This window comes from Gadus morhua, chromosome 3 (genome assembly GCF_902167405.1).
Source record: "Gadus morhua chromosome 3, gadMor3.0, whole genome shotgun sequence".
NCBI lineage: Eukaryota > Metazoa > Chordata > Actinopteri > Gadiformes > Gadidae > Gadus > Gadus morhua.
Window position 1 is genome coordinate 18,588,182 of NC_044050.1, and position 21,721 is coordinate 18,609,902.

Below are 21,721 nucleotides of genomic sequence, written 5' to 3' on the forward strand. Positions count from 1 at the left end.
TGTAATACTAACATTTTGTGGCTGAAAACTATTTTGTCTTTGCGAGTCCTATCTCATTGAAAGCAGGCATCTTACTGTCTACCGGGATACTCAAACCAATTGCACGTTATGCATATAAAGCTGATGTAGGCTATACATAAAAACACCAATCCATAAAATTGTCTTACTTTATTCTAAGCTTGGACAAATATTAAAACATCATGAGAAACCTGAGCAATTATAAATACACCAATACAGTCGGATATTACATGTAAATATATCTCTACATTGCGTACAACCAACCTATAACCCAATACATGCATTGCAAGATAAAGTCGTACAGGTGGAGGTCCATATTGCTGCAGACATTACCCCTGAATGTCAAGAGAAAACAGCACCATAGGCAGAGTGATTATAAGTCAGTACCATGTCCAGGGAAGGACCAATCAAAAAACACATCACATGGTCCCCTGAAAATATTCGGCTTCGTACATTGCAACCAACGTAGGCCTACATGATTATCTACTGGCTGGCTACGCAGAAATATATGGGAAACTCCTGCTGATTCTGTGCGGTGAAGTACAATACAACACGATGACTATATAGAGAGCATGCCTGAAGAAGATCAGACAGCCAGGCCTGCTTCAATGGGCCATTTTGACGAGGGTGTATCTTAACGAAGTCTGGCTGATTGTTCACATTTCGGTAGCATTCCCAACAGGCTTCCGAATAGCTTAGACTGTCAAATAAAAGCAAAGTAGCCTAACAAAATAAAAATATGAGCACATGTTTTTTGTGTAGAAAAGTGAAAAGGTGTGACAAAAATAGCATGAAAAGTATTTAACAGCCACAGCAGTATATTCCCAAAACATTGTAGATTGCTATGAGGAGTTCTTTGGGAAGATACATGTTGAAACAGGTAACGTTAGGCCTATGCATCCCAAATAGCAACCAACGTTTTGAGCACAACGCCTACTTTTACAAACATAATTTCAGTCAAATGTACAAGAAAACCTCAAAAGCAGTAAACGTATCCTATATCATTTCACCATCACATAAACACGAAATGTGTTTAGAACATTATTTTCTTAATAACAACATCAGGGGGTAAAATACATCTCCTTGGTCAGCATCGACACAATGCAGGGAATTTGTTTTTTAGCATCAAAGCCCGGGTCGTTGGTGGCAGACACGAACTCTACCGCCACCTTGTGGTTCACTCGTGTCAGGATGTGTTGCAGCTCCAACTCCTTTGCGTATTTTGCGACCATCTCACACAGTGACTGTATAAACCAGGAGCCGCTTGTAGTATTTCTCCACGAATAGTAACCTGTAGAAGCATGCGTAACAGAATGAGCGTTGAGGTTTGAAACAAAGGGATACAAGGGCAGTTTGCAAATCCTACTGCTTCTTACAACCTGCCAACAATATTCTCAAGTCAACAAAGACGTAGTGCCCTGTAAGCAGTGATGTAACGCGTTAATCAGTAACGCGTTACTGGCCTCGGACCACTTTTTTCAGTAATGAGTAATCTAACGCGTTACTATTTCCAAACCAGTAATCAGATTAAAGTTACTCACTATTTTTTTACCGGATCACCGATTGGCGTTGAGAGCGATTGGAGTGGTGTGTGTGTGTCTGTCTGTCTGTGTGAGAGTGCGTGTGCGTGTACCTTTAGCTAAAAGGTGTTTAAGTGGGTTTTGCCTCATTGTCTGCAGCCTAAAACCCAAACACAGGCTACCTATCAAAATCTGGATGCATTGAATTATAGTAATCTCAGGGATAGGAGGTATTATTATTATTAGGTAATTCAGATACATATAATCAATCAGTAGGGGTTATGCATTCTGCTCAAGGATGCCTACATATAGTCTGTTGACATGGGTATCAAACCAATTACCCTTTGGCTGGAAGGTGAACACCCCGGCCACTAGACTAGACCCAACCATACCAGGACCCTACCTGGGGCTGTGGAGTACGCATAGAGGAAGTGAACACCCCGGCCACTAGACTAGACCCAACCATACCAGGACCCTACCTGGGGCGGTGGAGTACGCATAGAGGAAGTGAACACCCCGGCCACTAGAGTAGACCCAACCATACCAGGACCCTACCTGGGGCTGTGGAGTACGCATAGAGGAAGTCGGCCTCCACCGGGATCTTTGCTGTGCCGTAATCAGGCCCGCTGTCCGTTTCAATCCCCCCATCCAGATCTGTGCCTCGGCAGGCCTGACCCGCAACAGGAGTACCATCACACACAATGACATAACATGTAGTGCACGTCTTATATACAAAACTGAGTAGGGGGGGACGTTGAATTTTTTAAAGATCTTCTATTGAAATACATTTAGTAGAAAGGGCACATCTAGACCATATTTAACCATGATACACATTGTCCAGTAAAAAAAACAGCTTAAATTTGGAACCATTAAAGACGATCAAAGAAGTAAAATGCTAACTGTGTTAACAGCAGCTGTCTTATCATACCACTCCACTTATGTGAAAATGATTCTCTCTGTCAGTACTCTGTCGTGCATTTCATCATTCAAATTTTTTTAATTTTTTTTATAGATTTCTTCTACATTCACTTTATCTATGGGGGTTATGTCATGATTGAATGTGATAGTGTGCGTAATGAGTCAGACTCTCTCTGTCTCTACAGGCCTGACCAATCCGCTTCAACTATGTTAATTCAAAGTGTAGGACACGCCCCTCAAGTTATTAACCCCTGGCCTTGTTGGAAGAACAATAAACTAGCTTAAAATTTAATATTTCTGAGTTTCATTACTTTACATGAAATCCATTACGATGTATGTAGGACCTACTGCATAGACTGGACCTCAAGACAGGGGAATAGAGGAGACAACATTGCCATACCTGAATGAAGAAAAGTTTGGGTTTCCCCACCAGGGACCTGCACTGGTCGCCCCGGAAGAGGGAGGTGAGGCTCCTGAGTTCCAGGGGGCCGTCGGTGCCGAAGAACACGCCGTCGTCGCCGTGGCTCAACAAGACACAGATAAAGGACGCAGAGTCACCGTGGTCGTCACCCGCCGCTGAAAGACGAATGGGTTTATTATGTTAGATGCTTTATTCCAAAAAGAGCCTCCAAACAGTAACTTACGGTGATATCAGAAACCGGTCATTAGGAAGCAGTTACGGGGGTTAGGGCATCTTGCTCAAGGATTATTACAGGTAGGCTGCGGACCTTTGTACCTTTCTGCTGGGAGTAGAAACCCTAGGCCGTAGCCGCTACACTTTTCGGCCCCAAATGAGCAGTACATATGCAATGTGTATTTGCAACATAGATTTAAAAATAACCACGAGTAGCAATATTAAAAAAACATAATAATATGAAAAGCATAAAACTAATACAATCAACAATATATGCAAGAAGAGTAATAGACACGTTAACATTCAGTTGTAAACAAGTGTATACATTTAGACAATGGAGAGACTTTGCAGTTGGTGATTGTGCTTTTTTTCCAACCGTGTGACTGCACAACACTTACTTACCAGAACTTAAAACCTGTTGGATCTGGTCAATGCTCTGGTCATTGTACACCTTTACTTTGTAGCCCAACTTTTTAAACACCTGCATTGCATTGCCTGCATCCATGTCTGTACCATTACGTTGATTCATGCCTTTAGATCCAGAAAGAATAGAAAGGATCATTTCACAATACAATAGAACAAAAAATTGTTAGATGTTAATAAATACTGCATATTGTAAATACTGCACAGTTCAAATCTAGAACATTTACCTTTAGTCAAAGGGCTACATCAATACAAAGACAATTTATGCAATTTGTATATATTTGCCCCGATCTTAAAGTTTATATACAAGCATGAAAATACTAGTCATCAGTGGCGTCCCTAGGCTGTTTTATTCGGGGCTAAAGCCCCGGATCTAATTTGATTAGCCCCGAATCTTTTTTGTTAAAAAAATAAAAAAATAAAAAATATATTTTTTTTTAATATTTTGATGCATGCAGAGCCTGTGCCATATCCGCACGTCGCACATTCTCCCATTTGTTATGACTCTTGCGTAGTTTACTGCTAGGAATTTCTGTTCTACTGCTCAAGATTTTAAGCCATGAATTGATGAACTTGCATTGAAGAAAATATGTCAGTTTTCTGTGGGCTGTAAGTAGGCCAATCTATGAGGCTAAATAGCATGCCAAACATGATTTGTTTCTAACTTTTGCCTTAAGTTATAATTTAGCTAACTAGCTAGCTGCCCACCCTTCCAATGGTGGCTGTCATTTCATTACCAATATTAAGTGTCATAAATAGTTAACACTGGTGCTGAGTCATGATTCCTAAAAAGGAAATACCCAAAACATGTGATATGTTTTCAATTTGCAGAAAGTTTTGAAAAATCCAGGATGCCTGAGAGCCTTACTGCATTATATTCCATAATAGTTGTTTCTTTAGGAACCTGAATGTTGTCTTTTCCTTAACAGAAAAAAAAATATTTCCACCATAAAATGATGCAGAAAAGGCACTGATAGATGAATAAGAATCCACCAGAATGCAGGAAATTAAATGTTTGACGCTCAAAAAAACTATAATTTGTCCCGGAAAATGTTGAAATTAACCTAGCCTATATGACACTGTACGCAGGTTGTATGCAATATATTCATAGATATGTTGTCTTTACTTTTTGGATTAAAAAGAAGGCATGTCAGTAAACTCTGTGTCGGCCCTTAGTGTGATTATCATTTCATCATAGAGTGGCCCTTTGTGAAAATGAGTTTGACACCCCTGATATAGGTAATGTAAGGTCAGTCTCACTTGTATTCATTTTACTCTGAAATAATTTGAATGGAACTTTAGATGTCTGGGGATAAGCAGCAGTCAGGTAGCAAAGCTATAATTACCTGCCTATTTGGTTTATTTAGGGAAAGCATTATGAAAAAAAATGTGCATGCACAATAAAGTATACAACAAAATTTACCGCGCTCGCACTGTCCTATTCCCTCTTGGGCTAAGCCCCGGATGCTTCAGAAACCTAGAAACGCCCCTGCTAGTCATTATGATACTGATGCATATTACTGTATATGGTTTGTTAATAGGCTATGCCTTGTGGGTTCAGTTTTTTGATAAATGACGCAAGTGCAAAAAGACACGTCAGCTGCAGAATCTATAAACAGTTGGAATAAACACATTAAGTCCTGTCCAAACAGTGAGGCTTGATGAATACCAGTTCTTCTGTCGAAGTTCTTGTTGTTGATGATGATACAGCGGCCAATGCAGGGGTAGTTGAGACTGTATCTGAAGCTTTGGGCGTTCGGCTTCGAGTCAACATCCATGGATCCCGGAGTAACCGAAGACGCCTGTAAGCTGAACAAAGATAGTCCGAAATACAAATGCGGAAACATTATTTTTTGAAAACAAAAGCAGAAGAGCAGTTGTACAAATGTCGAATCTATAAGTTGATGTTGTGCTGTATCATACAAAACAGCGGTTTTATATCATACAATACAGCACGCCAGTTTCCCAGGTAGCATATTAAATATTAAATTGGCTAAACTATGGACTATTCGAAAACTACATCATCACTATATTTCTTAAAGTAGCTTTAGGAAAATACTTTCAGGATGCAAAAAATAATAATAAAGAACGGTATGACAATACTCTCTTACTCTTGTTCCCCGCACTTCTTCGCGTCTGGGCAATCAACTCCTCCATTGCCGTTTGCAGACATGTTTCTTTAAGACTAAACAATGCTTATTGATTTGAAAGATAAGAAACGACTGGACTCGAAAGATAAGAAAGGAACTGTAGACTTATGTTTTAAGACGGCTGCCCGTGTGTTCGCCTTCCTGGTTGGTCTTTGTTGTGAACGCCCCGGCGTAAACAATCGATGCTGTCCTCGTTGCAGGCAGCTCGCTCTGATCTCTCTCTCCCTCTCTCTCCCGTGCACGCCGTTATGTCGCGGTCACGCGAGAGTGGCAGTGGTATTCTCGAGTCACGTGGCCAAATGCCAAGAACATACCATGCAGAATGTATAAAGCACCCTGCAATTTTTTTTTTTTACCGTTCTTCTACCAACTTTATATTCGTTATTTGGTGTACCTAGTCATCCCACTACAACTAACTATTATAGTGCCTGTGCTCCTACGTATTTATAGTCGTAAAACCTGTCTAGCGACACTGGTTATTTGCTTCATTGCATGTAATGTTCTGTACTAGCCATGTGTTCACTGAGTGTTTGTGTCACGAGTAGAATGAAAGAGACATCTCGTGCGATGAATTAAAAAAAGCTGCGTCATAGAAGTTCTCATGAACAAAAGATAATGCACTGCATTTTAATAAACACATTTCAAGTGAATCTAGCTCTAGTGTGCGACCCAATCTCAAGGAAATAATTTAAATAGGCAAAGCTATATAAAACACTTCACAAAACACTTGTTGTTACTATATGCATCCTTTACTATAGACATGGCAACATTGTTCCTACAAACGGTAGGTTAGGAAATAAACAACCATTTTACAAGATCTAAATATAAAATATTCAGTTGTTGTATATGGCCAATTTAGCCCACACAATGTGTTCCTTATGTTGTTTAGTATTCTACAACGATTGTGCAATACAATCAATTAAACATAAACAATGTATGTGATTTGCTGTAATAAAATACCAATTACAAATGATTGTACAATGATAAATGATTGTAAAGATACTTCATATTTTTGTGTTTGGACATAAAATAGGACTAAGAAATGTAGGGAGGCAAAAACAGATGTTGCATACAGAATAGACAAATTGATAGAGGAGCAAGACTGTAAAGGAAAAGTAAAAAAAACCAAAGACACAAATTCCCAGCAAGACTAATAACTGCTACACAAGATCATTTATATAGAAAATTAAAAGGAAAAACATGAGTAGGACATTGAATACAACTAATTGTTCGATTGTGTTCAACACACGTTATGCTTTACAGAAAGGGACACACAACTATACTAATGAAGACAATCTTTCATTATAAAGAGCTAGCCCAGCTAGTAGTTAATTCACGCGCGCGTGCACACACACACACACACACACACACACACACACACACACACACACACACACACACACACACACACACACACACACACACACACACACACACACACACACCAACATTCTATAACTTCTTTTTCCAAAATTTGTGTTTAAGTACACTTTTAATATAAAACAGCTCTCCAATCATCGATCAAACTTGATTGAAAACAAGGAGCACACAGTTAAAACTATCACTCCACACAAAGTATTTCCAATCAAATGTATACATCACTAGGATAGAATATAATAATCTGAATTTTCTTCTATAAATAAATAATATTAGGTTTAAGGAAGGACATGTGAAATGTAAACTGAAAGAAAAATAAGAATAGAAGATTTAAAACAAATATATTTTAAATCTAATATTTACCCTCCTGAAAACACACACACACACTTCTACATGAACATATACATTTTCCCTCAGAGACTTATAGGATAATGCTATAGGTTAAACTACAAACAGACGATTGTAATTTGTGTACAGTCAAGAGAGATGCAGGTCAAAAACATAGTTGTGCAAAAAAGTGTTAAGGCTTTGATATACTTCAAACAAATTCGTAATCGGTGTGTGCAGGGTACTCAAATAGTCAACATTTTCCCCACAAGCCCCTGACACACACCACTGCCTGCAACTGGTCGACAATGACACTTGAATGATTGCGTCTTACCGTGATATGCGCATTAGTCAAACCCACTGAATATATTGCACCTTGCTGAAATCTGTGTGATCGACAGCCTATGTGAACACGCAGATTTAGATTTTGTTTGATGTACTTCGGGGCCTTAACTGCCACAGTGAGTCTTGTTTTGCAGAGGAAGAGGATGTCCCTACTCTAAGTCTAATATCTAAGTGGTAGTAATCTCATGTAGGTGGTGATTTCCCCCATTGCTATGTTAAACTCAGAGGGTAGTTTCTTTATATTTTGAAAAACTGTAAACAACAATTACAGATGGGTTGTTGATCTAGTACAAGTGTGTACATTTATCATTAAAAAAAAAAGGTATTGAGGCCATTGTTTATTTTCACACGGCAGTATTCAACTTTTCAACCTAGAACTTTTCCTGTGTGGTCATTAGAATCTATTCTACCCTCTCACTTCCTCATTCTCATAAACCAGGGCTTTAGAAAATGAAAAAGGAAGTAATTGTGCTTTTCTCAGAAGGACCCTGTACATATCATCTGGTTAATCCTCTTTGTCTCTCTCCTCTAGTGTGTGTACTGTATCTGCATCCGCTCCGCAGCAGGGAGTGGAGGGGTGGTTAGCTTCCTCCATCAGAAGATGTCAGGACACATGTCCCAGGATCCTTCTTCCTTGGCGTCCCAGTAGCCTCCTTTGTAGACGTGCAAGCTCTCTCCCGAGACGGGGTCGTCTATCTTCTTGAACCAAAGTGCTTCATAGTTATCGATGTGCTGGGCACCTGTTGTGGAAAAAGCAAAAAGGGACAACTAATTAATTGGGATCCATTCTCCTCTTTCTCCGGGTGAAGATCTTAGCAGGATTGGAGCTGGAGATTCAGAGGAAAGGAGCCAGATATAACTTATTAGCTACCAGGGATCTGGGTAAATGGATGTCGGGGAAGGTTTACTCAAGTCAGTGGATTAGATTTTTCACAGTCCCCCTGACTGTATAGAATACAGTTTAGTGTTATAAGTCACTCTTAAAGCCGTTACAGAGTCAAAACTCCTAGTATTGCAGAAAGGCCAACTGGTTTTGGGATCATACAAACTGGTTTATGGCCATCCACCCTCGTGCTGCTGTAATGTGATTTTATCCTTTGGGATTCGATTGGTTCGGTGTTAAAGTATCAACAAGCTCGGCAGATGTTTATAGGAGTTGGAGCAGAACATATAATTATATTATTGGAAATGTTGAGCCTGCTAACCCTGGTATGGGCTCATGTATGATTCTAGCATCAGGCAGACATGACAGATAAACACTATGTTAACTCTAAAGTCTAGGACTACTTGGACTGCTCCTAGAGAACAGATAGGGGATTGGAGAGGTCATGGGATGGTCTGATGTTACTTGCATTTGATGGGCGCACCATAGGGATCTTCCAAGCCTTCGGCTACAGAAGAACAACAATATGGAGACGGTTTTCAGAATGGAGGGAACGATGAAAACAACGGCTGGTAACACCATGCTAATGACAGGCCTCTAAAAGTTTCAGCTTCCACACCATGTGTTGAAGCTGAAATTGTATGTAAATATGTATGTAAATATATATGTATGTCTGATAAATAAATAAAACCTATATGCTATAATACTGCAGAGTTGATTATATCCAAGATGTTTGAGATATCTATCCATCTATCTATATGTCTTTGTACAATAAGTATGAATAAGACATACGTGTGTGTGTGTGTGTGTGTGTGTGTGTGTGTGTGTGTGTGTGTGTGTGTGTGTGTGTGTGTGTGTGTGTGTGTGTGTGTGTGTGTGTGTGTGTGTGTGTGTGTGTGTGTGTGTGTGTGTGGACATTTTGTGATGCCAAATATATTTGATTTTCAGTTGGTAGCTGACATGATATAAATGGAACAGTGAGCATGTAAGCATTTTCACTATGTTGAAATGTCCTTTCAGACTGCATTGTACCTCGAGACACAAAATCATTCCCTGTTCAAACAGTGGCAGTAACTCAAACCGGTTCAGATTATAAATAACACAGAGGAATCTTTCTGAGTGAGCACAATCTTTTTCCCAACTGTGCACTGACATAAACTGACAGGCGTTAAAATGTTATCTACGTCAAGAGAGGAATACTTGCATAGATAGGATGGGTGTGGTCCTTGATAAGCTGTCAGAAAGAATAGTTTGGAAGGCATGTTTGGGACAAATGGACACAAAAAGGACCGTGAGTGATTTGATATAGAAAAAAACGAGACATTGACAGAAGGAACATTTAAGACAAAAGTGGGGAATCATGAGATGGTACTTGCATGCAAGAGGCGTGTTAGGCGGAGAATCCTCTGGGTTTGCTGTACATGTGAAACAAGCGAATAATTATTGGAGGAAAGAAAGCTCCCTTAAATATATGGCAACAAAGTTGAAGTAAACAAATTGTTAAAGTTAAAAAATGAATGCTTTAGAAACTTTAACGTGCCTTTGCCAACCCAATGCAATCTTGGATCACATGAGATGCATGCTGTTTTGGTCAAATCAAGGCTAACAGCAGCACACATCAACAAAAACAAAAAACGGACACCAAAGAAAAAGCAGGGAAACCAACTGCACAACAGTATTTTCTACTGAAGGGATACTTGCTTTCGTTTGAATTCTCACTTGCTTCCGTGCCAGTTTCATCTGTCTCGGCTATATGGAAAACAAACGGATGGAAGGACAACAAGAAGATGAAAGAGCATTTAGCACCTGCCACAAGCAGATGTGTGCTTGATTTGTTTGTTGCAAGACTAGAATAGCTAGAGGAACGAGACGAGTTGGGGGAATGGATACTGGATACTTGCATTTCAAAGCTGGGTTAGTTTCGCCATCCTCACTGACAGCTTAAGGGAGAAGACCGACAGAGACAGACATGGGAAACAGACACATGGAAGCGTTCACAGAAGAATGAAAGGGCAGACTTTGCATGCGGCAAAAAAAACAACTGACAAAACGCTACTCATGCAAGTTCTCAAAACAAAAAAAGGAGAAAACGATTATTCAAATCACAGCGCTTTACAGTGTGTGTGTGTGTGTGTGTGTGTGTGTGTGTGTGTGTGTGTGTGTCTGTGTGTGTGTGTGTGTGTGTGTGTGTGTGTGTGTGTGTGTGTGAGTGTGTGTGAGTGTCGCACACGCGTGTGTGTGTCTCGTCACGTGCGTGTGTGTGTGTGTCGCGCGCGTCTGTGTGCGTCTGTGTGTGTCTCTCCCTCACCCTCAGCCTCAGCCTCCCCCTCACCCTCCCCCTCCTCGGGGGGGCCGGCGACCACGGCGGCCGCCCTCTCGCGGCGGACCGTGCGCTGCTTCTCCTCCAGCCGCTGCTTCTCGGCGTTGGCCTCGTCCCAGCGGCCCGCCTCCATCAGCCGCTGGTCGGGCCGCTGCCGGCTGTCGGTGGGCGCCACGCCCTCCTCCAGCTCGTTCAGGGTCAGCGCCAGGCAGGAGAAGTAGTACATGGTGTCCGCTCCCTCCCTGGGGGGGGGGGGGGGGGGGGGGGAAGGAGATTTATTGAGTAACAATCTATTGCTTTTTTTTTTTTTTATCCTGTGCAATGAGGAGTTGTGATTCATAGGAAATCTAAAATGTTGGTTAAGCCATACTACTTTCTCAACAGGATGCTTATTGACGCATAAAATAGAAAAAAATACGCTCTGAAAGTAGTATGTTTGAGAAATGGAAAATGTGTAATGGTAAAGAAAATGTGTGACCGTTACCATCAGTGATGGTAGCTTATCACATCGGCCAATAGGCAATATGTAATATCCATTTCAACACAATATGACGGCATAGTTGACGAGGAGGACCAAACTCACGGCAGAGGGTTCTTCTTCCAGATCTCTTTGGACTTCAGCGTCTGGTACACGGTCCTCTGTTTGCCCTCCGTGCCGTTCTCTCCTTTGCTGCTCTGCATCACTCTGGAGAACTCCATCTTCTCGTCCCACGTCCCGGACAGAACGAAGTGGGCCTTACCGTCCTTGTCTGTCACCACACCCGTGACCTGCCGATGGATAGAACAGCAGCTCTTAGGTTGACTTTATCGTGATGAATTCCAGGCAAATTTAATATTTAGGAATAATTCAGAGGCACATTTGTCAATATGTATGTAGCAATATGTATGTAAACTAGTTGGGTTAATTACATATTACCTGAGTTAAACATAAAAGGAAAGACATAAAAAAGCCTATGCTACCACCACAAGAACAATTATGTGTTGCTGCTTAGAAAAATTAACTCCAATGTTTTTGCATTCATTGACCTAGTTGGGAAATTGGATTGATAATATAGATCGGAATATAAACCATAGAGAGAAATCTTTCCAGGTGAATGGAGTGTTTTAACCACATATTATAGCACCCTTTATACTGTCGGGCAGTAAATTCAAATGTATTCAGTAGAATATTTCTATAAAGCTACAGGACACAGCAGTGTGAGTAGACTACCTTTCTGGCCACATCTCTGGAGAAGTAGCTGTAGGGGGCGAACTTGAGGTGGCAGCGATCTCCTGTCTGGTGGTTCACCACGTCTATCTCTCCGGACTGACCCAAAAGGAGAGAGACAGCAATGTATTTCTAGCTTCAGCATATCTACACATTACTTACTACTGGGGTTTGCAATGAATTATATTATGATGGATAAGCATCCCACTTACATTTGATGAAAAGCACATACTTATTTTTAAATAATGTATCTGGAAATGAAATTACAAATTAAACAATCTAATCAAAGTGTCTAATTGTTGATTAATCGTCTCATTATTCTCTTCCACCACATTTATAATCAATTTCCTTCCTTCCCTCGTCCATGAGAAACATGTCATTCGAAACTCTACCAACCTGGTCAATCCACAGTTTCCCCACGATGATGTTATGCACTGTAGTGGTAACCTTCTTCCAAGAGTAATGGTTGTTACTCTTCTCAAATAAGCACTGGATGGACCCTGTGGATTTAGAGAGTTAAATTATTTTAACCTTACGGTCCACCAACGAGGTATGATCTCACAACATGAACGTGGCCCAGAATGCATATCCAATGTTTGTGGGGGTTCTGGGGCAGGAGAATGACTTCCTGGGCCCGGACGGAGAAGGAGAGCACCTAATAACTTCATACTACAAGTGATCCTCGCTCACTCACCCAAAGGCATGATGGAGAGGTATTTCCCTCTGAACTTGCTGGCCAGGGAGATCTCCTGTCTGAGGGTCCAGCCCCGATCTGAGACAGCATGGTGGGCCGCGGCAGGGGGGTGGTGGCTCACCTGTTAGGGACAGAGGCAAGAAAGAGGAGTGCGTATTTAAACCCTACCAAATAATACTACTATTGGAGGATTTAAGCTATTTTAGAGAGAGCTCTATATGTAGACGCCACCCGGAACCTTTCGGACGGGAGTCAAACAACCTAACCCATAGACTAAGTTATGATCATTTGTGTGATTTGTGGATCTTTGAATAATCGGATATGATAATGACACTCACAAAACAATGAAACATTGATAGACATTTTTCCCGAAGAGGGGGCAACATGTGTCAGTATCCTAACAAACAGCTCCCCCAGACAGAACCCGAAGCTCACCTGTTCACACAGGGAACGGTAGCCGCACTCCTTGAGCCGGTCCAGCTCGTACGTCTCCCCCAGCAGGGGGTTGAAGGGCTTCCCCGTGCGGTGCACCGTGGTGGAGTACGAGGAGACGGTGAAGGCCGCCACGTAGCACAGCTGCTCCAGGGAGCTCTGGCATTTGGCCGCCTTGTCGAGGAGCTCGTAGTACTCCAGGTCCTCCGAGAGGCGTTGAAGCATGGACAGAGGCTCGTTGAAGTTGACCTAGAGATGAATCAACAAAACAAACACAAAATAAAATGCATCTTTTGGTGCCCTGTCGTGGTTGATTGTATTTGTTTTACTTAGCCGTTATTTATTCAGGAAGTTTGATTGAGGGGAGGCACCTCCTTTGCAAAATAGACCGGATGACTCAGGACATATTCATGGTTCGAATCCAAATGATCAGTGCGTTTACATGCAGAGTCATTATTGGATAAAGAAACGAATAAGACCTCAACAGGACTTTTAAAATGGATGTAAATACCTTTACCCCATCTACTTCGGACCGAAATCGGTACATGAACGGACAAGCGAAATCGGATAAGAACACCTATCTGAAGGGATTCTTGCGCATTAAGCCTAACCCCTGCATGCTTAATGACAGGTTTCTAAAATACATGGACTCCATGTAAAGTGTCTGCTAAATGAATTAAAACAGTAAATAATACGTTTCCTGCATTGTCTATTGAATGCGAGCAGGAATGTAAACACATGAATATACGTGGCTTACGGGCATGGGTATCTTTGACAGCTCTTTGCCAATGCAGTTCTTCATGATGCTCCATAGGTTGAGGGAGTAATTGGGCTTGTCTGGAACACGGGTCCGCCTCTGCCTGACTGGCTCCAACTCCAGAGATTGGGGAGACTCGGGATTGGATGTCAGAGACTGTTCATCAAACTAGCAGAAGAAAGAAGGATGTATGTGATGAGGTGGTTGTGCCATCATAATAGTATAGACACTATTTATAAGGAACAACAAGAAGGGATAAATGCATAGGGTAATGGCAAGCCTTATTTTTTTTTCTCGATTATTAAAAAATTATTTATAAAATCAAACCAATGTAAATTCAGTCACTTCATCTAATATTTAGCTTTTTTACAGCAGTTTCCTGGATAATGCAGTTCAATCCTTCGAATAGCCAAGCTGATGTTATGCCATGGAACAGTTTACTACAAGTAATCCCACCGAACAGACACAGACAACAGACGTCTTAGTATCCACTCACCGACTGATCGTCCATTCCAAGGTCACTGCAACTTATCCCACTAGCGTTGCTGCCAGACCTCCTGCCAAGACGACAAAACCGAACAATTTAAGGAAATAAATCCAAATTCATTCAAGGGAAACAAAGGATTGGGCATTCACCAACCCTGCAGACAACAACAGACGGAGATGTTCTGACCTATGGTATTTAGGGTCGGCGGGGACAGTGATAAAGGCTGAAGGGTCTTCCATGGCATCAAAGAACTCGTTCTCGTCATCCTCATCACTGGCGTCCCCCTTTCCTGAGTCGCTAGACCCTGAGGACCAGAGAGTAAAGCTGGATGAACGTGTGCAAAACACCTGTTCAACCCCTTACTACAGAGCAATTGCCGTTAGTAGTTTTAGGCCCCGTCCACACGAAAACAATTTTTTCATCAAAACGCAGAAGTCTTTTGCGTTTGGGCCGACGGTCCAGACGGATCCGGCATTTTCGTTGCCCGAAAAACACACTTATTTGAAACCATGTCCCAGGGTGGATAAGAAAATAAAAGGGCCGATAAAAAACGGCCCTATGTGATTCCGTGTTAGGATTTGTGTGGACTCCTGATACGCAAACAATGACGTCATCACCCCCTCACCAGCTTGGCGACGTTACACAAATTTGTTTTTAGCTTTAAATACAGCCACTTGGTAAATCCTTAAAAAGTATTTTCGGCTCAATCTAAAAAGGTTTAACAACTGGTTTCTCCTCCTCGACTGTATGCATTTCGGTGGTGAACCAGCGCCACACAGAGGCCTTGAATATGTACTACAGCGTTTCTACAGTTGGATGCGTTTTCGCAATCAGTCCGTCTTTACGGAGATATTACTGAAACTGAGATATTACTGAAACGCAGCCAAGGAAAACGGAGGAGAAAAGATTGTTTTGCCCGTGTGGACGGGGCCTTAATCTATAGGCGTTTTTTTCTGTAATAGGTCCAAACATATTTCAGTGAGTTCATTTGTAGGTCACCACCCCAAAAATACATTGAGCTAAAATGTACGAGTTGAGGTAGTTTGTCAGAGTTATTCTGATAAAAGTAATACCAATACAGCAATACAGCTAGAGGTGCATATGGTGAGAGCTCTACCCTTGTTGTCCATGGCTGAGTTGCTGAGCGAAGAGGGCAGCACTGTGGCCCCTCTGAAGGCCCTCTCTAGGTGGTTGTGCTGCTTAGCCAGCTGCTCCAGGGTTTCCTCCAGACGTACTCTCTGGTCCCGCTCCGCCTGCAGGGCTTTCTGCCAGCGCTTGCTGTGGGTCTGGGCCAGGCCGAGGAAGTCTCTACACGCCTGCGAGGGGGTAGGGAAATGGCATGGGTGTTTCATTAGACTCCTAAAAGAAAGTTACCAGGTTAAATCCCAAATGTTTGCAGCCTAACCTGTAGGTATCCTTGAGCAAGCTATCCTTAACCCCTCCCAGCACCTTAATTGCTGAATGTTGCTATGGTATCAATAGTAAATAAAAGTAAATAGGACCAAAGGCATATACAAAACAAAATTAAATAAAGTTGGATGGGGGAATGCATCCACCGCGAGTTTCATTGCACTGAAGAGCAACTCACGTTGATCATGGCGTTGGAGGTGATGCGGAACAGCGTGGCTCTCTCCGTCACCTGTTTGATTTTGTCGCCCATGGGCCCCTGTATGCTGAGCCCTTCCAACTCTGACAAGGACCTGGGGCCGAGAAGGAGACCAAGAGAAGCCAACGCATCAACGACCATGCAGTTTGAGCTTTTATTTTGTCAGTTTAAACAGGTGCTTTAAGCCTTATTTATTTGTGTTCAAGCTCTATATTCTGACAGCAATCAATTATATCGATTTGTGGAACTCGAAGAACTCCTCAAAGTGGTACTCTGAGTGTTCACTGGCAGGCAGCAGATACGGCAAGAGAATAAAACGGAAGAAAGAAAGAAGCACACAGAAAATGCCAAGAAAAAGAGACAGGAGCCATGAAGATCCACATTTATATATCCTTGTAGCCTTCAATCGGTGGAAAAACATGGGGTGACGTTGGGAAAATGCTACCAATCAGCCATACAGATATGGAAGACAGAGTGAGGGCTCACTGACCTTTGCAGAGCAGTGCCATGCTTGGTGATGAGGTCATTGCAGGTGCAAAGATCCTCCACCTTACAGCCCAGTGTGCGAAGAGTCGACTGGACCTCCATATTTCGACTGCTTCCGCTTGGTGCGGAGGTAGGCGGCGATGTGGGACCTTCGTCGCCAGAATCGTCTGTGGAAAAAAAAGTATGAGCATAATCATTCAAGAGCCTTATGTACAAGGGACTATTCAATGGTTTCCCCTCAATCTCACCGGACTCGGCCTGCATGTGGACTGCTTTGGCCTTGGCCAGCTCCAGCGCGGTGATCCAGCGCTGCCGCTCCACCTCCGAGCTGGCCTTCAGGTGGTAGGTCTGGGCCCCGCCATTTGAAATTACAAAGTTACAAGAGTCCTCCACAGCAATGTTGGCCGTGGCCAAGTTGATGGTCCCTCTACATGTGTGTCCCATCTCTGCCTGGGTTCTGTGGACAGTTGGAATTGTTAATAATGGACCTTTTGAAGTATAAAATCCAATATCTTAAACTATTAAATCAGAATCATTAACAAAACGGTAAAAAGTAAAGCATGTATCAACAACATCTATTTAGCGAAACAAATGCATTATAAAGCTTAACTTAAACAATTATATTACCATAATCAGGTAAATTGGTACTGGTCTTCAGAGTTCGATGTTACTACATAATAAAGTAATAATGTATACGTTTTATAATTTTTTCAAGTCCTCACTTTTTTTGGTCATATCTCCAAAGAGTAGAATAGGTATATCTAAGAAAGAAGAGATGCTTGAGTGGGTGTTTAACTAACCTGTAATAAGACAGAAGGCCATTACTCAAAACAAACCACCGCCGCTGGTAACCTTTTATGTAGTTGGTCCATTTGAAGAGCCAACCCTTGTACGTGTCGCCAGGGGTAGGGGTAGGTGATTTAGGTTCCGACATCTCTAAACCTCTTGGCGTTAATTTGTGGTCCTTCGCCCTGTTGAGATTAAAAGCAAAAATGTTTTTTCACCAGTTATCAGGAAGTTGTACTGTACTACAGATTGTGCCAATTGTTAGTCAGCGGCGATGTATGTTTAGTACGATAACGATAATAGATAGATCTATTGCAGTTTATACTAGACGTATTGTCATATTATAAATCAAAGTAAAAATTCGTGTAAAACGAGTGGTTGTACAATTCTACAACATACATCGTTGATGTTATATTATAATTTTATTGTGCGGGTCGTGTTGTATGAGTAATGATAACGTTACTGATCAGTGACAGCGTAACGTTACTGATCAGCAATCAAAGTTTGGTCTGACCACAATAATGTAAATTGCTGCATGTCTCGGCTTCTGTTTATAATGATATTTGGGAGCCTAGCTTACATGGCCTGGTTGTGAATACAGCAACTTTATGGACACTGGCTACTACTAGATAATCTGTTTAACGGACTCTAGAAAATATATACCAATCGTGTGCTGAAACATCAGGCTATCCAAGTCACCGGCATGGCATAAAAGACACAATCCGTATAGATAACGATTAACCTGTGTCATGAGTTGGGAAGTGAACTGTAGATTACAAATACTAGGAGTTTCCCGTTAGCTTGTTGTAGGTTACCAACATAATCATTAGCCATTAAAGATAGCTTGACGTAAAGTTACAGACTAAAGCATCACAATGCGAACGGTTCAGTTTAACTACACAATTTGTGGGGTCTTGCCACAGCCCATTCCATTTGCATTCAATATAGTTACCTTAGAGCTCGGCCATTAAACGCGATCTTATTTTCAGCTGATGCTAATGTTAGCTTAGTACCTTCCACATAAAGTGTACTGCAACAGCTAGCCGCACCAGTTAGTTCCGTTATAGAGCAAACCTTTAAATAACATGACATGGGTACATTTGAGATATCCCTAAAAACCTAAATTGTATTCGTTATCTAAATAATTGAATGCACGTTGGCATTAATATATACCTTATTTGGATTGTATACATATCAATTAACTTTAAAACTTGTTTCTAACATTTCGGTTCAATTATAAAGCAATTTATTTTTTCCTGATCTACATTTTATTATAAAATGGAATGAGAAGTCTTTTTGCAACCTATTCGAGGCAGCTACTCGTTTTATTGACTGATTCTTTTTTACAACTCTTACATTTTTCTGGTAGTCAGGTCCCGATGAAGTTTGTGTTTTATTATTCTAGTCTATCAAAATATATTAACCTACCATTCAAGATAAGTCATTTATAAAAAAATAATTTAAAGTACATACAATTTATGCTGTTTTAACCAATTGCCTAGTAACCACTTCTTTGGCAATAAGACACATGTGTAATGGAAAAGCTATTATTCACACGACTCTTCAGGTAAAAAAAAACAACATTCTTTGGTTAAATGATTTTATTGGACCATTTCAACAACATAAATGTACTTGTTACAACTGAACGTTTTAACAGAATTCTACTTAAAATATCATCTCACGTTTCGTTAGGTAAGTAGCATACACTCTTAGCCTACTTGGTAATGGTGTTTGCATTCATACTTTTACCACTCCCACTAAGGACAATATATGGAGTTTTCTGGGATCTCTGTTTTTCTTGAAGCAGAGCCACAGTCCCGAGTGGAGTGTCACTGCTGCTCATCTTCTTAAGCAAGGCCTCCTCCTCAAGTTTCTTCATCCTTCTCTCAGTCTTCATCTTGCCAGACCCCTTTCCATGGAAACGATGGGAAAGCTGCCTGAACGCTTCTTTTGGCGTGAGCTTGCGCCCAGACTCATCCACATACTCAATCTTGACTTCAGGTCTGTAGAGATCCTTCTCTTTGAAATCTTGTGCGAAGCCTCTGTACTCTTCTCTTCGGCTGTACTTGTCATCAATTGTCATCTTGTCTTCGATGCAGTAGTTGTCGTTGGGCAGGGGTCCTGGCTTTCCAGATTTGACACGAGATATTTTCTGCATTTGAGTGTCCAACAAGCCTTTGTTTTTACAAAGCAGTAACGCAGCTGCGAGGCCAGAACTGACGATTGGCTCTTCATCCAAAATTGTGCTCGAGGCTGTGGTGAAATCTGGCTGCTTTTGCTCCTCGTCCAGGTTGACTGTGCTCCAACCAATGTTTTCATCCATGTCGGAATCCATCTCTCCTCCGTCCTCTCTATCTGCCTCATGCTCAAAGTCCATAATATCTTCTTGGTCCTCTCGGTTGCCTGAAAGGCCATACGTGGGAATGTCGCCCAGAGTTCTGCAAAACTCTGAGGTGGCGTTGAATGTGATGTTGCTTCCCATTTCTGGATCATCCTCAGCCGCCCTTTCGAGCAGTTTCATCTGCTGTGCCACTTTCTCACCAGAGTCCTTGAGAAGCTGCTTTTGTCTCAGCTTTCTTTGCTTCTCCAGTTGTTTCTGCAGTTCCTGCTCTGCCTCGTCCTCCTCGATCACAGCAGAGTCAGGAGGCGTGAAGTCCTCCTCATCGCTCATCTCCATCTCCGCCATGCGGATGTCATCAGACATTTGGGGAACCACGGTAACCAGCGTAGAAACAGGTTCGCTGTCTTTGGGCATCTCCGGGAGCTCCTCTGCCTGCTTGCGGCCGCGGCCACGTACTCTTGAGCCAAAGTCGGTGTTGCGAGTGTCGTCCAGCGGCTCATCCAGAACCTTCTTCCTGATCTTTTTCACACGCCGCTTGGTTTTCTTAAAGCCCACCATTTCCTGGGGTGTGTAGTACTCTGAGGCGATGGAGAGAGAGGGCATTTCCAGGGACTGGGCCTGGTTACGTAGGGTCTCTCTAATAGCCTGGAGCTCTCGCTCCCGTACCCCTTCAGCCACGCCACCTGTGCTCAGCCGGAAACTCTTTTTCTTCTCCCCATCGATCTCTTCATCGTATTTGGCCAGAACAGTGTGGGCCTTCAGTGTGGCCATGTCGTCTATGCTCTCATCTTCTTCGTACGGCTTGTAATCTGGCTTTTTCTTCAATAACTCCACATTTTTGTCAGCTCTTTCTTTGTCTATCATATTCACATTGACCAGCACATCTTCCTTTTCTTCCAGAACACCTTTGTCTTCTAGTGTGAGGATGACGGTCTGGCCCTCACCAAACGAGTCAATCTTGTGCTGTACTTTCAGTCCTTTGAGATCCCGGGATGAATATGCATCTCTTTTCTTTTGTCCAAATTCTTCCTCTACCAGACTGCTCACACCAAACTCCTGGTCCATTTCCTCCAGGAGCTGGGCTCGCTTCGCAGCTAGTTCTTTTTCTTTTTCTGCTTTGCGGTTTTTCTCAACCCAGGCAGTGGTGTCATCTAACCAATCATCCTCTGCCAAGGTCTTAACCTTGCCCAGCTTTAGATTGCGAATGCGTTTTTCTTTCAATGCTGCAAGTTTCTCTCTCATTTCTTTCTGTTTTTTTATATGGATTGGATTGATAGTCTCTGCGACGAGCGGTTCTTCTTTTGTGCCCAACTCCTTTTTGTTTTCATTCATCTCCAGAGGTTTTAGGCCAAGTTTGGCTCTGAGCTTGTTTGTATCCTGAATGCTGAGGGACGCGTCACCGCTTGCAGACTGTGGCTCAATTACTGAACTCTCCTCCAACTTTTCCTTCTTGACACGGGGCTCTCCGCTTTTTTCCCCCTTGCCTCGGCCTTCCCGACCAGGTCTTTCCCTGGATCTGGAGCGCTTCCTCTTCTCCTTGTCTCGACCTGCATCGCGTTCCGCATCTCTTTCTCTCTCCTTGTGGCGATGTTTCTTGTGTTCGCGACGTCGGTCCTCGGTGTCCTTATCCCGACTCTTCTCCTTGTGTTTTTTGGAAGACCCCATGGCTTTTCTTACAGATAAGTCCGATTCGTTAGAGGATTTTCCCAAAAAATATGTTTTGGTCCAACTTGGCGTGCTACGTAGCTAGCTGCAGTGTGCTTCACAATATCAACCGGCGGAGACAGTCACACTTTTAAATGTTTGTTTGTTATAGTAACGATACAAGCTCACAAACCGTCAAAAAACAACGTATCCGTCTTCTTTGTCGTTGATTAATGCGTATGCTCCCGAATACGACGTTGTGGTTCGATTAAAATGAACGCATATGAGACGAAAGCGTATGACCCCGCTTCATCTCTGAAAACACTTCCAGTGTTTCGATCGACAAAACCTCCTGGAGAACTCACA

The 21,721-nt window shown here is 42.2% G+C and overlaps 3 protein-coding genes across 16 annotated transcripts; all 3 read right to left on the minus strand.

Annotated features, from left to right (window-relative positions):
- Nucleotides 1-153: 153 nt before the first annotated feature.
- On the minus strand, nucleotides 154-5,912 carry casp3a (caspase 3, apoptosis-related cysteine peptidase a). The gene is made up of 6 exons (XM_030352777.1): nucleotides 5,625-5,912; nucleotides 5,183-5,322; nucleotides 3,493-3,621; nucleotides 2,857-3,032; nucleotides 2,094-2,208; nucleotides 154-1,309 (listed from the first exon to the last, which is right to left on the minus strand). The coding sequence occupies exons 1-6, from the start codon at nucleotides 5,684-5,686 to the stop codon at nucleotides 1,080-1,082; spliced, it is 852 nt and encodes a 283-aa protein (XP_030208637.1). The 5' UTR covers nucleotides 5,687-5,912; the 3' UTR covers nucleotides 154-1,079.
- A 362-nt stretch (nucleotides 5,913-6,274) lies between these two features.
- LOC115541044 (oxysterol-binding protein 1) lies at nucleotides 6,275-18,463 on the minus strand. Of its 14 annotated transcripts, none has more exons than XR_003976259.1 (20): nucleotides 18,323-18,463; nucleotides 17,385-17,555; nucleotides 16,589-17,041; nucleotides 16,081-16,192; nucleotides 15,610-15,808; nucleotides 14,679-14,796; nucleotides 14,502-14,562; nucleotides 14,006-14,173; nucleotides 13,252-13,497; nucleotides 12,817-12,937; nucleotides 12,519-12,622; nucleotides 12,126-12,221; nucleotides 11,499-11,683; nucleotides 10,904-11,157; nucleotides 10,497-10,535; nucleotides 10,297-10,344; nucleotides 9,800-10,010; nucleotides 9,065-9,103; nucleotides 8,149-8,452; nucleotides 6,275-8,074 (listed from the first exon to the last, which is right to left on the minus strand). XR_003976259.1 is itself a non-coding variant. In XM_030352770.1 (20 exons), exons 1-20 carry the CDS (start codon nucleotides 18,460-18,462, stop codon nucleotides 8,434-8,436), a joined length of 2,703 nt encoding a protein of 900 aa, XP_030208630.1. In that variant the 5' UTR covers nucleotide 18,463; the 3' UTR covers nucleotides 6,275-8,433. The 14 variants fall into 14 exon arrangements, 13 of the variants coding, with proteins under 13 accessions (XP_030208630.1, XP_030208624.1, XP_030208628.1 ...); XM_030352770.1 differs by having other exon boundaries at nucleotides 6,275-8,452; nucleotides 16,589-16,751; nucleotides 16,833-17,041; XM_030352764.1 differs by having other exon boundaries at nucleotides 6,275-8,452; nucleotides 9,800-9,829; nucleotides 9,972-10,010.
- A 493-nt stretch (nucleotides 18,464-18,956) lies between these two features.
- On the minus strand, nucleotides 18,957-21,694 carry sart1 (spliceosome associated factor 1, recruiter of U4/U6.U5 tri-snRNP). The gene has a single exon (XM_030350506.1). The coding sequence runs from the start codon at nucleotides 21,374-21,376 to the stop codon at nucleotides 19,085-19,087; it is 2,292 nt and encodes a 763-aa protein (XP_030206366.1). The 5' UTR covers nucleotides 21,377-21,694; the 3' UTR covers nucleotides 18,957-19,084.
- Between the last annotated feature and the right edge of the window lie 27 nt (nucleotides 21,695-21,721).

Coding starts and splice junctions, on each gene's coding strand:
- sart1 (XM_030350506.1), bottom strand. CDS start 21,376: ATGGGGTCTTCCAAAAAACACAAGGAGAAGAGTCGGGATAAGGACACC.
- LOC115541044 (XM_030352763.1), bottom strand. CDS start 18,462: ATGTCATGTTATTTAAAGGTTTGCTCTATAACGGAACTAACTGGTGCG. Junction 12,623..12,816: donor CCTCTCCATCATGCCTTTGG/GTGAGTGAGCGA, acceptor CTAAATCCACAG/GGTCCATCCAGTGCTTATTT. Junction 10,011..10,296: donor AAGTGAGAATTCAAACGAAA/GCAAGTATCCCT, acceptor TCACATGTACAG/CAAACCCAGAGGATTCTCCG.
- casp3a (XM_030352777.1), bottom strand. CDS start 5,686: ATGTCTGCAAACGGCAATGGAGGAGTTGATTGCCCAGACGCGAAGAAG. Junction 2,209..2,856: donor CCAAACTTTTCTTCATTCAG/GTATGGCAATGT, acceptor GTTGCGGGTCAG/GCCTGCCGAGGCACAGATCT. Junction 1,310..2,093: donor TGCGTACTCCACAGCCCCAG/GTAGGGTCCTGG, acceptor ATGCTTCTACAG/GTTACTATTCGTGGAGAAAT.